We start from the raw sequence: 10,980 nt of genomic DNA on the forward strand, positions 1-10,980 counted from the left end.
AATGTAACGTCAGGTCACGCACACCACACGCACACACACACACACACACACAAACATAAACACTACAGGAAACATCGACAGCAACAGCAATCAATATATATGTTTGAGTGTTCGTTTATTGTTATTACTCTGTCTCTGTGGAAGGACGCAGGATAGCAAGGAACACAGCACATATCTTCTTCTGCCTCGAATTTTTATGTTGCGTTTTTTTTCTTCTACTTGCTTCATACGTGTCTTTCGTGCGGAGTATCATTGATGGACGAAAGACATGGACGTCTAGTAAGGAAAGGAAGAGGGGTGAACTTGCACCATGCAAGTTAAATGCAGAGAACATGTTTCGCGAAACATCGTTTCACATTGCCTCTATGCTCAATCTGCTCCACAGCATGCGTGTATGCCTCTGAGTGAGTGATTTCCTTCTTGCTGGCTTCTACTTTTTTCTGTTCCCATAATTTCTCCATTGCGTGGCTCGCATCCGCTCCGCTTTGTTTTTTGATTATTATTTATTTATTTATTGTTTTTTTTTTCCTGACCCCCTTCGTCGTTCTTTTGTTTTTGTTGATGTTGTTCTTGGTCTTTGCCCCACTTCCACGCCTCACTCGTTCTCACACTGTCCACGGCAAGGACCAGTAGAACACAAGCGGCGGAGTGCCACCCCTCCACATGGCCTCGGTGAACAACTCGATCGAGAGCAACACGAGCAGCCTGCAGCGCTCTGGTCTCAGCATGAGCGTGGGAGACACAAAGTCTATTGTTCTTGCGCTCCAGGCCCTGCAAGACAAAATACGCCGTCTGGAGCAGGACCGCAATCATCACCTGGATCAGTACGAGCGAGCCCTGCAAGCACACGAGGCCTACAAGCAGGACATGGAGCACCAGCTGGAGCAGGAACGTACGCATCATCGGCAACGCGAAAAGGAGCTGCAGGAAATGGTGCAGCGGGCTACCGCGGAGAAGGCCAAGCTACAAAGCACTTTGGAAGAAAGTAGAAAAGACTTGGGAACATTTCGGACAGAACTAGAGGAGATGCTTCTTAAGGAGTGTGATGCTGCCAAAAAACGTGAAAATGCCATGGCCAGCGAGTTGGATAAATTGCGACAAGAGTTAGAGGAGCAGCACAGAAGACACCGTGCACTTCTTACATCCATTGAAGAGCTCCAGTCCGAGAAGGAGGCGGCGCTCGACACCAACCGTCATTTAGAGCAAGCAATACAGGAGCTTATACGAGTGCAACCAGGGAGCGGAGCGAACCGGACGCTTTTACGCAACGGTGATACCAGTCGGTTAACTGTGGAAGGACAAAAACGTCGTAATCATCGTGGTAGAGCACCCAGCGGCGCCGGAGTAGACCCGCTTAACAGAACCAATAACTCTCGCCGAACTGCTGATCCTCGGCAGAGAGGCAGTCGTCCTACGTCTGCCGTGCGTTCCAGCAGCGCTCGGCACACGTACCGCGACCCGACGTATTCCTCCAACCAGCGTGATGTTCGGAAGGAGAACGGAATTTATGTAGCCGATAGCAGCTTCGTTGGTGAGTTTACACGGCCCGCTTCTTATGCGACGGCATCAGCGTCGCGGACACAGCCGGCAGTTTTGTTGGAAGGGAGGAGGAATGATGCCATGGCGGAAGTCTGTGAGGAGTTGGAGAAGGAGCTGAAGGGTCTTCATCAACAGTACAAGGAAACGGTGGAGCGGGCGGCGGTGGAAGAGATCTCCGCCGAGGTGCTTACGGCGGCACTGAATCGCATTGCACGACTCATGGATCGCAAGACGGAGCAGGTGCGACTCATCAAGGAAGCTCAGCGGGACATAGCGGCGGCGGGAGTAGCGGTGGAGGTGCCCACGTCGCGCCCAGTTAGTTCGTCGCGGCGGCGGCCGCCACCAGTGGGGGCAGACAAAGCCACGCAGCGCAATCTCATTGTCAACGAGCTTCGCTCTCTGTTATCACAGCAGCGCTCTTAGGAAAAGAGGTTGGGATAACGACAGGGAATGCGCACAAATCAGAGGAAATAACTTTTTAAAAGGAACAGGCAAAGTCAGGGCAAAAAGGCCGCGCCCAATAGAAAGAAGAAAATAAAGGAGGGAAAAAATGTACACACTCACATATACACACATGCACAAGATTGGAAAGATCTTCTGGGGCGGAACTAGAAAGCGTGGTGGGGATGGGAGGTATCATCGACGATGAAAGTGTGGGCTGTAGGAGAAAGTGGGCGTCAACGCGTGTGTGTGTGTGCGTATGTGTGTGTGAGAGAGAGAGAGATGAGGGCTGATGAGCAGCGGCCCTCCATGTGGTTTTCTTCTTGCTCACCTTCACGTTTTTCTGACAGAGGTGTGTTTATGTGTGTCTCGTTCCACCCTTGACCGGATCCCACGGAGGTAGGATTGCAGTAGTGAGGGCTTGTATTTTTTAGATCATTATACTGTACTAGTAGAATGTAAGAGAAGTAAGAGGGAGAGAAGGGAGGTGGTGAGGGGTGGGGAAGACGGTCGTTGCCTGAAGCTGCCACCCCGCTGTGGTTTTTTGTTTGTTTGTTTGTCGCGGTGGGGACGCCTGGCTGGCAGACACTCTTCTATTTACACTGTCTCCCTCACACACACCCCGGTGAGGTGTGTGGTTGCGGTTTGGAAACAAAAAAAACACGCACACTCACACTAATCCCTTTTGATTTTCCCTCGTCTTTCTTCTCTTTCTTTCTTCCATGTCTTCTTTTTTTTGTTTCCTCGACAAGGGAGCGTCGTTGCTGCAGCGGGCCTTTTTTTTCTTTGTCATTTTCTCGTTATCCTTCTTTGGTGTTTGCGTTGCTCGGTTTGGCCGTGGCGTCCCACCGGTCGCTGATAACGCCCCTTTTCATTGCCTTCCACACGCGTCCCTGTGCTCCTCCTCGCATTGTCTTTGCTTGCAGCCTAGCGCGTGCCTCTTGGGCGGCTCCCTGCAAGAGGAGCGGGAGGGGATTTGTCTCGCTTCAGAGGCACGGGCCGGACAGAGTCTCTTTGGCCGATGACTGCACGATGCTCATTGGAGACGGCGCCCCCAGCGGAGGTAGAGGAGAATCCGCTGACGACCGACGTCCTTGTGGCGTCGTTGGATTCCCTCACCCACAATGCCATGGGCTACCTTGTCTACGCCAGGTCCAACCTCTCCTCGCACCGCCTCACCTCCATTGAGATGCTGGGGACTTACAAGTACCTGCAACGCATCTCCCTCAATGATAACATGCTTGACTCACTGAAACCCTTGCGAGGGATTTGTTGCCTCGTGCATCTCTCGGCGGCAAATAATAAATTGACCAATGAGGTCTTTGACGACCTCGCCCCATCTGGCAACACCTTGGAGAAACTTAACCTCGACAGAAACCGCCTAACGAGCCTTCGAGGTCTTCACCAGCTGCCGTTTCTCATGGACTTTCGTGCAGGGGAAAATCAGGTGGAGGAGTTGGTGAACGGAGACTTTTGCTCGCTTCACAGCCTTACACGGCTTGATTTGAGGTCCAACAAAGTTCGGCATATCCAGCTGAATACCTTTGCTACCTGCGGTACTGTGCGCAGCCTCAACCTTTCCCATAATGAGGTGGAAAAGGCCCAGTTTGTGGTCTACCTGTCGAACAGTCTGGAGACCTTGGATCTGGGAAATAACAAGATAAAAAAGCTTGACGGTTTCGATGTGTTGCGAGAACTCGTTGATCTTCAATTGGTGAATAATGGAATTGAGTCATGGACGGAGCTGGAGACGCTGTCAGGGCTTATTAACCTTAGACACCTAGCGATACAAGGGAATCCGCTTCTAAAGAAATCGGATGAGGCCACCATCAATAAACCACTACCAGGGTACGCGGAATCGAAGGTGGCGCAAGATGTAGACTTTTCTGCACGTAGACTTTCTGACAACTTTCCCTCATTGGAGGGTGCGGATGTCAGCAACACACTACTCTCTTCCATGGTCATGCCCTGTGCCAGGAGTCTTGTGAGGGACACAACCGTGACGCCTCGAAGACTAGAGGAGTGGGACGGTGATGCGCATCGCGAGTTGTCCAAGCTTCCGCTCTCTGAACAGCATCGATTCCGCGTAATTAGTATTTTGCAGCAATTGACCACGATTGATGCCATTCCTGTATCTCCCAATGAGATCCCGCGGGCGCTGCGTCTATTCAAGAAAAAGTGCGGGAAGAGGTGCCCTGTGGGGGGCAATATTTTTCCGGTGGGATCTGCCGCGCGGGCAGCCGAAGCTCAGCGCGCAAAAAGAGGCAGTGCCTCACTGTGAGGAAAGTGACTGCTGCGCATGTATGCATGAACGCGGATGTGAGGAAGCCATTCACGTTGCCGCAGTTTGGGTCCCATTCATGTCTAGCGAGGGCAATGAAAATGCATCGGTGCAATAGGGAGGGAGGGAGAGGTGATTGTGTGGGTGGAGAAAACAACGTTTTTTCATATGTATTTTAGTGTTCCAGGCCTTGGTGTTTTCCATTTATGCTGCATTGACCTTGCCCACGCGCTTGTATACAATATTGTGATTTAGAGTGAACTTTTCTCCACTTTTCACGTGCATTTATGCATCTGTGTGCGTGTGTATGTGTTATTATTTTACCTTTTTTTTTGTTTGTTATTACCGCCTTTTAACCGTTCAGAGGCGCTCAAGAGTTTCCAAGTTTTTCTAGTGGGCAATCCGCAGGGTTCGCATCGCCTCAGCCGCTGCGACCATTTTTGCTCCGCGAGTTGCGGCTTCGCGGGGGCTGCCTGACTGCTGGCGTATGACAGGAGCCGATAGGATTGGGTGGGTGGGCGGGCGCGCGAGTGCGGTGACACAAAATTAATGCTGCAAGGCAGTACGACTGTGACCTCACGAGGTGGGAGGGCGCAACGAACGGAGGCGTCTCTTCCTCAGAAACTACAAGGGATGATGAAAAGAGGGGGAGTATTTTTATTTTTTTCTTAGGCGACACTCGAGAGCCTATACCACCATTGCGTCTGCCGCCTCGCCTTTGGGGAAGTTCTCCTTCTTTGCACAGTGGCGTAGAGCGTACACCACTGCTCCTTTATTTTTTCTATATATATATATATATATGTTCTTGCGGTTATGTTTTCTCCCACCCACCGCCCTAACCCTTGGCTGCTGCTTCTTCCTAGCTGACGTTGGGCGGTGGGAGCGTGAAGCAAACATTTTGTTGGCTCCCTCCACGCACCACGCGTGCACCGCAACTTCATTCAAACCCTCCATTGTCTGCCATATCGTTCTTTTGCTTCCGCCTCTTTGTACGTGTGGGTTTGGGTTTATCTCACCCCCTTTGACTTGCTCCATCGGCCCAAGCTTGAGCGGCGCTGCGCCGGAGGCTCCAACTGTCGCCCACGGCCTTCTATGTGTGCCTAGCCGTAGTCCATGTCGACCCTTTCCACGAACGCCGTACTGCTCAAGTACCGCCAGCACAGCGGCTCCCCTAGTTTGGGCGGCGACAAGCCGCCATTTCTGCCAGGCAACTCACGACGCGCTCCTGACGACGCCTCGGCTTCAATAGAAAATGAGGCACTTCACTCGGACGCCTTCTCCCCGCGGGAGGCGGCGGCGTCATCCATCATAACGCCTTCTGAAGATTCTCGCATCATGGGGGCACGAAGGAGAGACGTGATGGAAGACAGCAACTTCCAGCGGTTTATTGCAGTGGATTGGGACCAAGTTAACTATGAAGCAGAGCAGAAATTGGTTAACAAACAGGCGCCTCGTCCGTCTCAGAGCACTGAGGAGCAGGGAAGTATCGGGTTTTTAGATGCGGTTCGATGCCTGAAGGGCGACACATTTACGTGGGAGCCGTACGTTGCACCGCATAGATTTGGTGAAAACAAGAAGAGTACTTGCTTAAGGTCCTTCATTGAAGGATGTAGAGACCTATTTTGTAGTGGTAGCTCCGTCTCTTCGAGGGACGCTGGCGTTGCTTCCGATCCAAAGTCAGTGTTGCAGTACGACACTGAGTTCACCTTAACCTTGCCCTCTGTGCCGTTGGACCAGAGTCATCCCATTCACCAAAGGTTACTTGTAACTATTCAAAATAATTCTTTTCGCCGGAGGAATGGGGTCGGCAATGGTGGCAGTCGTACTGGGGCGATAGACTGGGAAACGCTGGGGTTTCAAGGCGGTGATCCCGCCACGGATCTTCGCTCCACCGGCATATTTTGTCTATTGCAGCTGATATACCTTCTTGAATATTATAGCGATTTCGCGATGAATCTTTGGGACACCTGCACAAATGGTGGCGGCGGTGCGAGTGTATATGAGGAGCTCCCATTTGTACTGGTCGGGTCCAATTTTTCAGGCGTGCTGCTTGATATGTTGAAGGATAGCGGGTTTTATGCTGACACTGTACGTCGCGCACGGGCTCTGTCGCACTCCGCGACAAAGCCAGGCCGTCTCTCGATGGGACGCAGTGACGAGGAAACACTGAGACGTGAATTTCCACTTCTTTTCATCTGCTGTGAGTACTATATTGGGTGTCTGTTTCTTTTCTGGGAGTGCTGGCAAGATCTAAAGGTACAACGCGACGGGAAACAGCCCACCATTGGAGATTTTGGAGTTGTGAAAGCAAAACTATGTGCGAAGCTAAAAAAAATGGTCCCCAGTATGTCTTTGACGCCGCCACAAAGGCCAGAAATTCCGCCGATGAGGACTTTTAAATTGGCGACACAGCGATGACTGAAAAGACTGGATTGCAGAAGACCAACATGTGTATTTATTTTTTTTGCTTTTCTGCATCCTTGCCACCCACCCGAAGGGTGGGGGATGGGGGAAGCGAAGGGCAAGTGTCGGTAGTTAGAGAAGGGCAGCAAATAAATGTGGGGTGCACTCCGTGCTTAATGCATTTGATTCCTTCAACTGTTTTTTTTTTTTCCTTTGGACTCCTTTTCCTTTTCCCCCCTCACCATCTCTGGAGCCACTCGGTGTGTGAAAGGTGTTGGGCCGTAGTCTGGCGTAGCAACCCTCGTCTAAGGGGAACGCACACCCAATAAGAAACGACGGCGCAAGTTAGACTAGACGAAACGGAGGAGACACGAAGAAAGAGAGCGAGATAGGTACACCGAAGCACACAAAGGGGGAGGGGGAAAGTTAGACGCTTTGGGGAACGGCTATAGCCAATGGGCTCGCAGGAGAATGCAGAGGACCACTGCGTTAACCCGGCGCCGTTACGGGCGCACGTGGTGCAGAACGACAAAAACGCACATCGCATCACCAACCAGCAGCTGTTGGAGCGGTGTGCCTCGCTGTTCCCCTTCTACACCTTGCCCGACGCCCACAGCAGCCCCGACGAGTCACCTTTGAAAGTGGAGGAAGCTAAAGCTCGAGAGCGAAGACGTTCGGATCAACTTGCTGAAACGCTGAACGACGCGAAGCTGCCACCCAGCCTAGAGGAAGGCTCGGCCGCAGAACTTAAACTTATTCGTCCAATTAATGTGGGCGCCTACGGCACACTTTTTTTGGCCTCCAAGGGGTCAATGCGGCGAAACGCAAGTACGACCGGTGAGTCTGATGCCCCTTCTGCACTGCTTTCTTCGCAACAGCTATCCTTGAACGGATTTCAATTTCCGCCCTCTCAACAACAGCAGCTTTTCGCTGTAAAGTTTGTTGAGTGTGAACGCGACGGTGAGGCAACCCAAAGGTCGCTTCGCAGGGAAATCGAATGCCATCAATCGTGTGATTTTTTTTCTATTTTGCGCCTCTATGGAGGTTTCACACGACGGAGACACCCGGGGGATCCACCCGACCCGGTAAGTAACCCCATCATTGCGCAGGTGTTGGAGATGGAGTACGCCAACAACGGTGACCTCCGCCAGGAAATTCGGTCACGTGTAAAGAAGGGAAACAAGTTCTTCTCCGTGCGTAACGCCCTGCTTATTTTTGTGCAGGTTGTCCTGGCAGTTTACTACCTGCACAACCAAGGGATTGTGCATCGTGACGTTAAGGCAGGAAACGTACTCCTATTTAGCAACGGGTTGGTGAAATTAGGTGACTTTGGGCTTAGCAAATTTATTCCCGCCGGCGAAAATGTGAAAGTTATTGGTTCAGTTGTGGGGACGCCGCAATACCTCGCACCTGAAATATGGCAACGTAAGCCGTATGGGACGAAGGCGGACATCTTTTCCCTTGGGGTCCTCTTGTATGAAATTTTCTCGCTAAAGCGACCATTTGAGGGGGAGGCTCCTGGTGAAATCAGGCAACGCATATTAGAAGAAACGCCTGAAATACCGCCGCACTTCCCCTCTGAAGTTGCGACTATCGTGCGTGCCCTGTTAGAGAAAAACCCTGATTTGCGTCCTTCCGCCTTGGACCTCCTGTTGATGCCGCTAATGCGACTCACCTTGGCGACGCTGCTGGAGTCTGTTGTTAGTAATGGTATGGAATACAGTTTTCGACATGGGCGAGAAAGAGTGAATAGCACTTACGCTGAAACTTCCACTGACAAATTTCCGCAGATGAAAGGAAGGCCTAGTTTAGACTGTTGTCTCTCATTCTCTGAACGAAAGAAAGTGTTGCTTGATTTGAGCTGTGTATACAGGCAACTTCTCAATCAGGCGGTAGCTCTGTCGGATGGAGCAAGCCGACTCAAACCTGAGTTATCTGATGTGAATGGCCCGGTAACAGCAGATTCGCGGGTGCTTCTTGAAGGTGTCCTTCACAAAGAAAGCTCTGGAAGCTGGAAATTGCGCTATTTGTGCCTGCAGTGGGCAATGCTTCCAGATGTTAACGAGGAGACACAAAAATTAGCGCATCCGAGAGCTATTGAACTGGTTTTGTTCTTAAGAAAGGGTTCACCCGAAAAACTTTCTAAGTGTATGAGTTTCTTTATTGACTGCTTCGTGGTTACTGAGGGCTACGCCATGGACGAGGCAAAGTATGTATTTGCATTGCTTACCAAGACAGGGAAAAAGATATGGTTTCAAGCCGCGTGCGAGGAAGAGCGTCAGCAGTGGATATCCTTTTGCCTTGCCTCCATTCACTACCAACACATGGCTGAGGAGGCGTTTTCCCCAGTGGGTGACTCGACCTTGTTCCAGCACATTGATTCCACCAGCTGCTTTGAAAGCCCGCGGGCACTATCGGTCTTTGCTGCGGATACTGTGCCACAACGCTGCAGAAGTGGCGTTGAGTCTAATCTGGGGAAGGACACGCAAATTCATCTTCCACCTGGTGACGACACCACACCTCCCCCTGTATTTCCCCCCGAATAGGAGTCTAATGTCATAATTTTAATGATCTTGTTCCTTTGCTGTGGCAGTGCTTGGAGTCGCGTCCAGGCATCGCGGTTCGCGAAGGAACAGTGCAACCCATTTTACTTGTTTACGTTTGCGTGCGTGTGTGTTTTTTTTCCCCACCCATGTGAAGCTAAATAGCATCGAGAGCAGAGTCATTTGGAAATGAACTGCAAGATAGAAAGCAACCCCCCCCCCCCCCGCCCCCTTCCCAATCACACAAAAAAAACGAAACGAGTTTCTTTCGAGCCTCACGGACCAGCTGCATTATTATTTTACATCATTTCATATGCATATTATATGTGTCTGCTATCTGTTATTGTTTTCAGGTGTAAAGGAAATGGGGCATGATTATAAACTCTCATACGTCTCTTTTCACCCTCTGTTTTTTTTTGCTTCTTTGCTGTAGTTGTTTCCTTACGTGTTTTCTGTTTTTCACCTTATTTTCAATTCCCGCCCAAAAAAACTTCTTCTTTGTTTCGCTTTATTTTCCCTTTTTGGTTCGTGTGCTGGCGTGTTTGCGTTTTCCCCACCTTTCTCGTCATGCCTGAGGATGCGTGTTTGTAACGGAGAAGACGGTTGAGTGAAGCGTCCATGTGCACGTCAGTAACTCCACCAATGCCGTCTTCATACGCAGGGGCGCAAGATACTCGCCACGAGTAATTTCTACTGCTGCCGTGCGTGTGTTGTTGTGTTCCCCGTTTCATCAGTGGGGCAGAAATGAGGCAACGACGCAACCACAGGCAGAAAATATTATTACTATTTTTTTTTCACAAACAGAACATGTACCGTGGCTTCTTCCCCCTTTGGCGTGGCGTTTCCTTCCGCTTCATCCTTTTAATTTCTCCTTTATTTTGCTATTTTGTTTTTGTTTTTACTTCGCCTGAGAAAACCGCGACGTAAGAGTGGCGTGTCCGCTTGCTTCTCTCCACAGCCAAACAGTTTGTGGCCCCCCTGGAGCATTGGTGGAAACGTTTGGGCTAGACGAGGCCACCGCCAGTGGGACAAATGATGTACTGACGTGAGAGCCAGGAAAATGCATGCAGCCTCACACGCTCACTACTGAAAAATGATGTCGCACGCTGCACCCGGAAGGGCGCGGTGGGAAACAAACGTGACTGCTGACTGTATTTCTACTGCAACGTGGAACACGTTCAGTACCCCGTACCGTTCGCATTCAGCCAAGCGCACTGCCGCCACTTCACGCCCCCGGATGCAACCCCATAAGTTCGACCAACGCCGGCAGGAATGAGGCGGAAGGAGGCGGACAGAGTTAATTTTACCGGCCGCGCGCAGGCGGAGGTGCACTGTCTGCTGAACTGCGACTTCTTTTCCATCCTGAAGTGCCACGAGGACTTTGCCAAGAAGGACCCTCTAGATGGGGAGAATCTCTTAATGATAGCTCTTGTGCTTGACTACGCGAATGCTGGGGACCTCCGCCAGGAAATCAAGAGCCGTGCCAAGGCGTCCCGAGCATTTCGTGAGCACGAGGCAGGCCTTCTCTTCATTCAAGTCCTCCTTGCGCTTCATCACGTGCACTCGAGACACATGATTCATCGTGACATCAAGACGGCCAATATCCTTCTTTGCAGTAATGGGCTTGTGAAGCTCGGGGACTTTGGCTTCGGCAAGATGTATTCCGCCACGGTCTCGGGCGACGTCGGCAAGACGTTCTGCGGCACACCGTACTACGTTGCGCCGGAGATCTGGCGACGGAAGCCCTACAGCAAGAAGGCCGACCTCTTTTCC

General features: G+C 51.1%; 5 protein-coding genes across 5 annotated transcripts, besides 9 other annotated features; all 5 read left to right on the forward strand.

The window, feature by feature from the left end:
* Positions 1–19: 19 nt before the first annotated feature.
* Positions 20–52: a microsatellite.
* Positions 53–90: a microsatellite.
* A 394-nt stretch (positions 91–484) lies between these two features.
* Positions 485–525: a microsatellite.
* A 15-nt stretch (positions 526–540) lies between these two features.
* Positions 541–573: a microsatellite.
* A 90-nt stretch (positions 574–663) lies between these two features.
* On the forward strand, positions 664–1,962 carry Tco025E_04971 (uncharacterized protein; the record flags this gene model as incomplete). The annotated part of the gene is made up of 1 exon (XM_029371876.1): positions 664–1,962. The coding sequence occupies one exon, from the start codon at positions 664–666 to the stop codon at positions 1,960–1,962; it is 1,299 nt and encodes a 432-aa protein (XP_029227999.1).
* Positions 1,963–2,223: 261 nt separating this feature from the next.
* Positions 2,224–2,250: a microsatellite.
* A 269-nt stretch (positions 2,251–2,519) lies between these two features.
* Positions 2,520–2,540: a microsatellite.
* Positions 2,541–2,679: 139 nt separating this feature from the next.
* Positions 2,680–2,723: a microsatellite.
* Positions 2,724–3,001: 278 nt separating this feature from the next.
* Positions 3,002–4,261, forward strand: Tco025E_04972 (leucine-richcontaining protein 23; the record flags this gene model as incomplete). Its single annotated transcript, XM_029371877.1, has 1 exon — positions 3,002–4,261. One exon carries the CDS (start codon positions 3,002–3,004, stop codon positions 4,259–4,261), a length of 1,260 nt encoding a protein of 419 aa, XP_029228000.1.
* Positions 4,262–5,043: 782 nt separating this feature from the next.
* Positions 5,044–5,062: a microsatellite.
* Positions 5,063–5,374: 312 nt separating this feature from the next.
* Positions 5,375–6,679, forward strand: Tco025E_04973 (uncharacterized protein; the record flags this gene model as incomplete). The annotated part of the gene is made up of 1 exon (XM_029371878.1): positions 5,375–6,679. One exon carries the CDS (start codon positions 5,375–5,377, stop codon positions 6,677–6,679), a length of 1,305 nt encoding a protein of 434 aa, XP_029228001.1.
* A 440-nt stretch (positions 6,680–7,119) lies between these two features.
* Positions 7,120–9,210, forward strand: Tco025E_04974 (putative serine/threonine protein kinase; the record flags this gene model as incomplete). Its single annotated transcript, XM_029371879.1, has 1 exon — positions 7,120–9,210. One exon carries the CDS (start codon positions 7,120–7,122, stop codon positions 9,208–9,210), a length of 2,091 nt encoding a protein of 696 aa, XP_029228002.1.
* Positions 9,211–9,419: 209 nt separating this feature from the next.
* Positions 9,420–9,439: a microsatellite.
* Positions 9,440–10,479: 1,040 nt separating this feature from the next.
* Tco025E_04975 (putative serine/threonine protein kinase) lies at positions 10,480–10,980 on the forward strand (the record flags this gene model as incomplete). The annotated part of the gene is made up of 1 exon (XM_029371880.1): positions 10,480–10,980. A coding segment is annotated over one exon (501 nt), but the record flags the coding sequence as incomplete, so codon positions are not given.

The sequence above is a fragment of the Trypanosoma conorhini genome (assembly GCF_003719485.1).
Source record: "Trypanosoma conorhini strain 025E chromosome Unknown Tco_14.4_contig_00273, whole genome shotgun sequence".
Taxonomy (NCBI): domain Eukaryota; phylum Euglenozoa; class Kinetoplastea; order Trypanosomatida; family Trypanosomatidae; genus Trypanosoma; species Trypanosoma conorhini.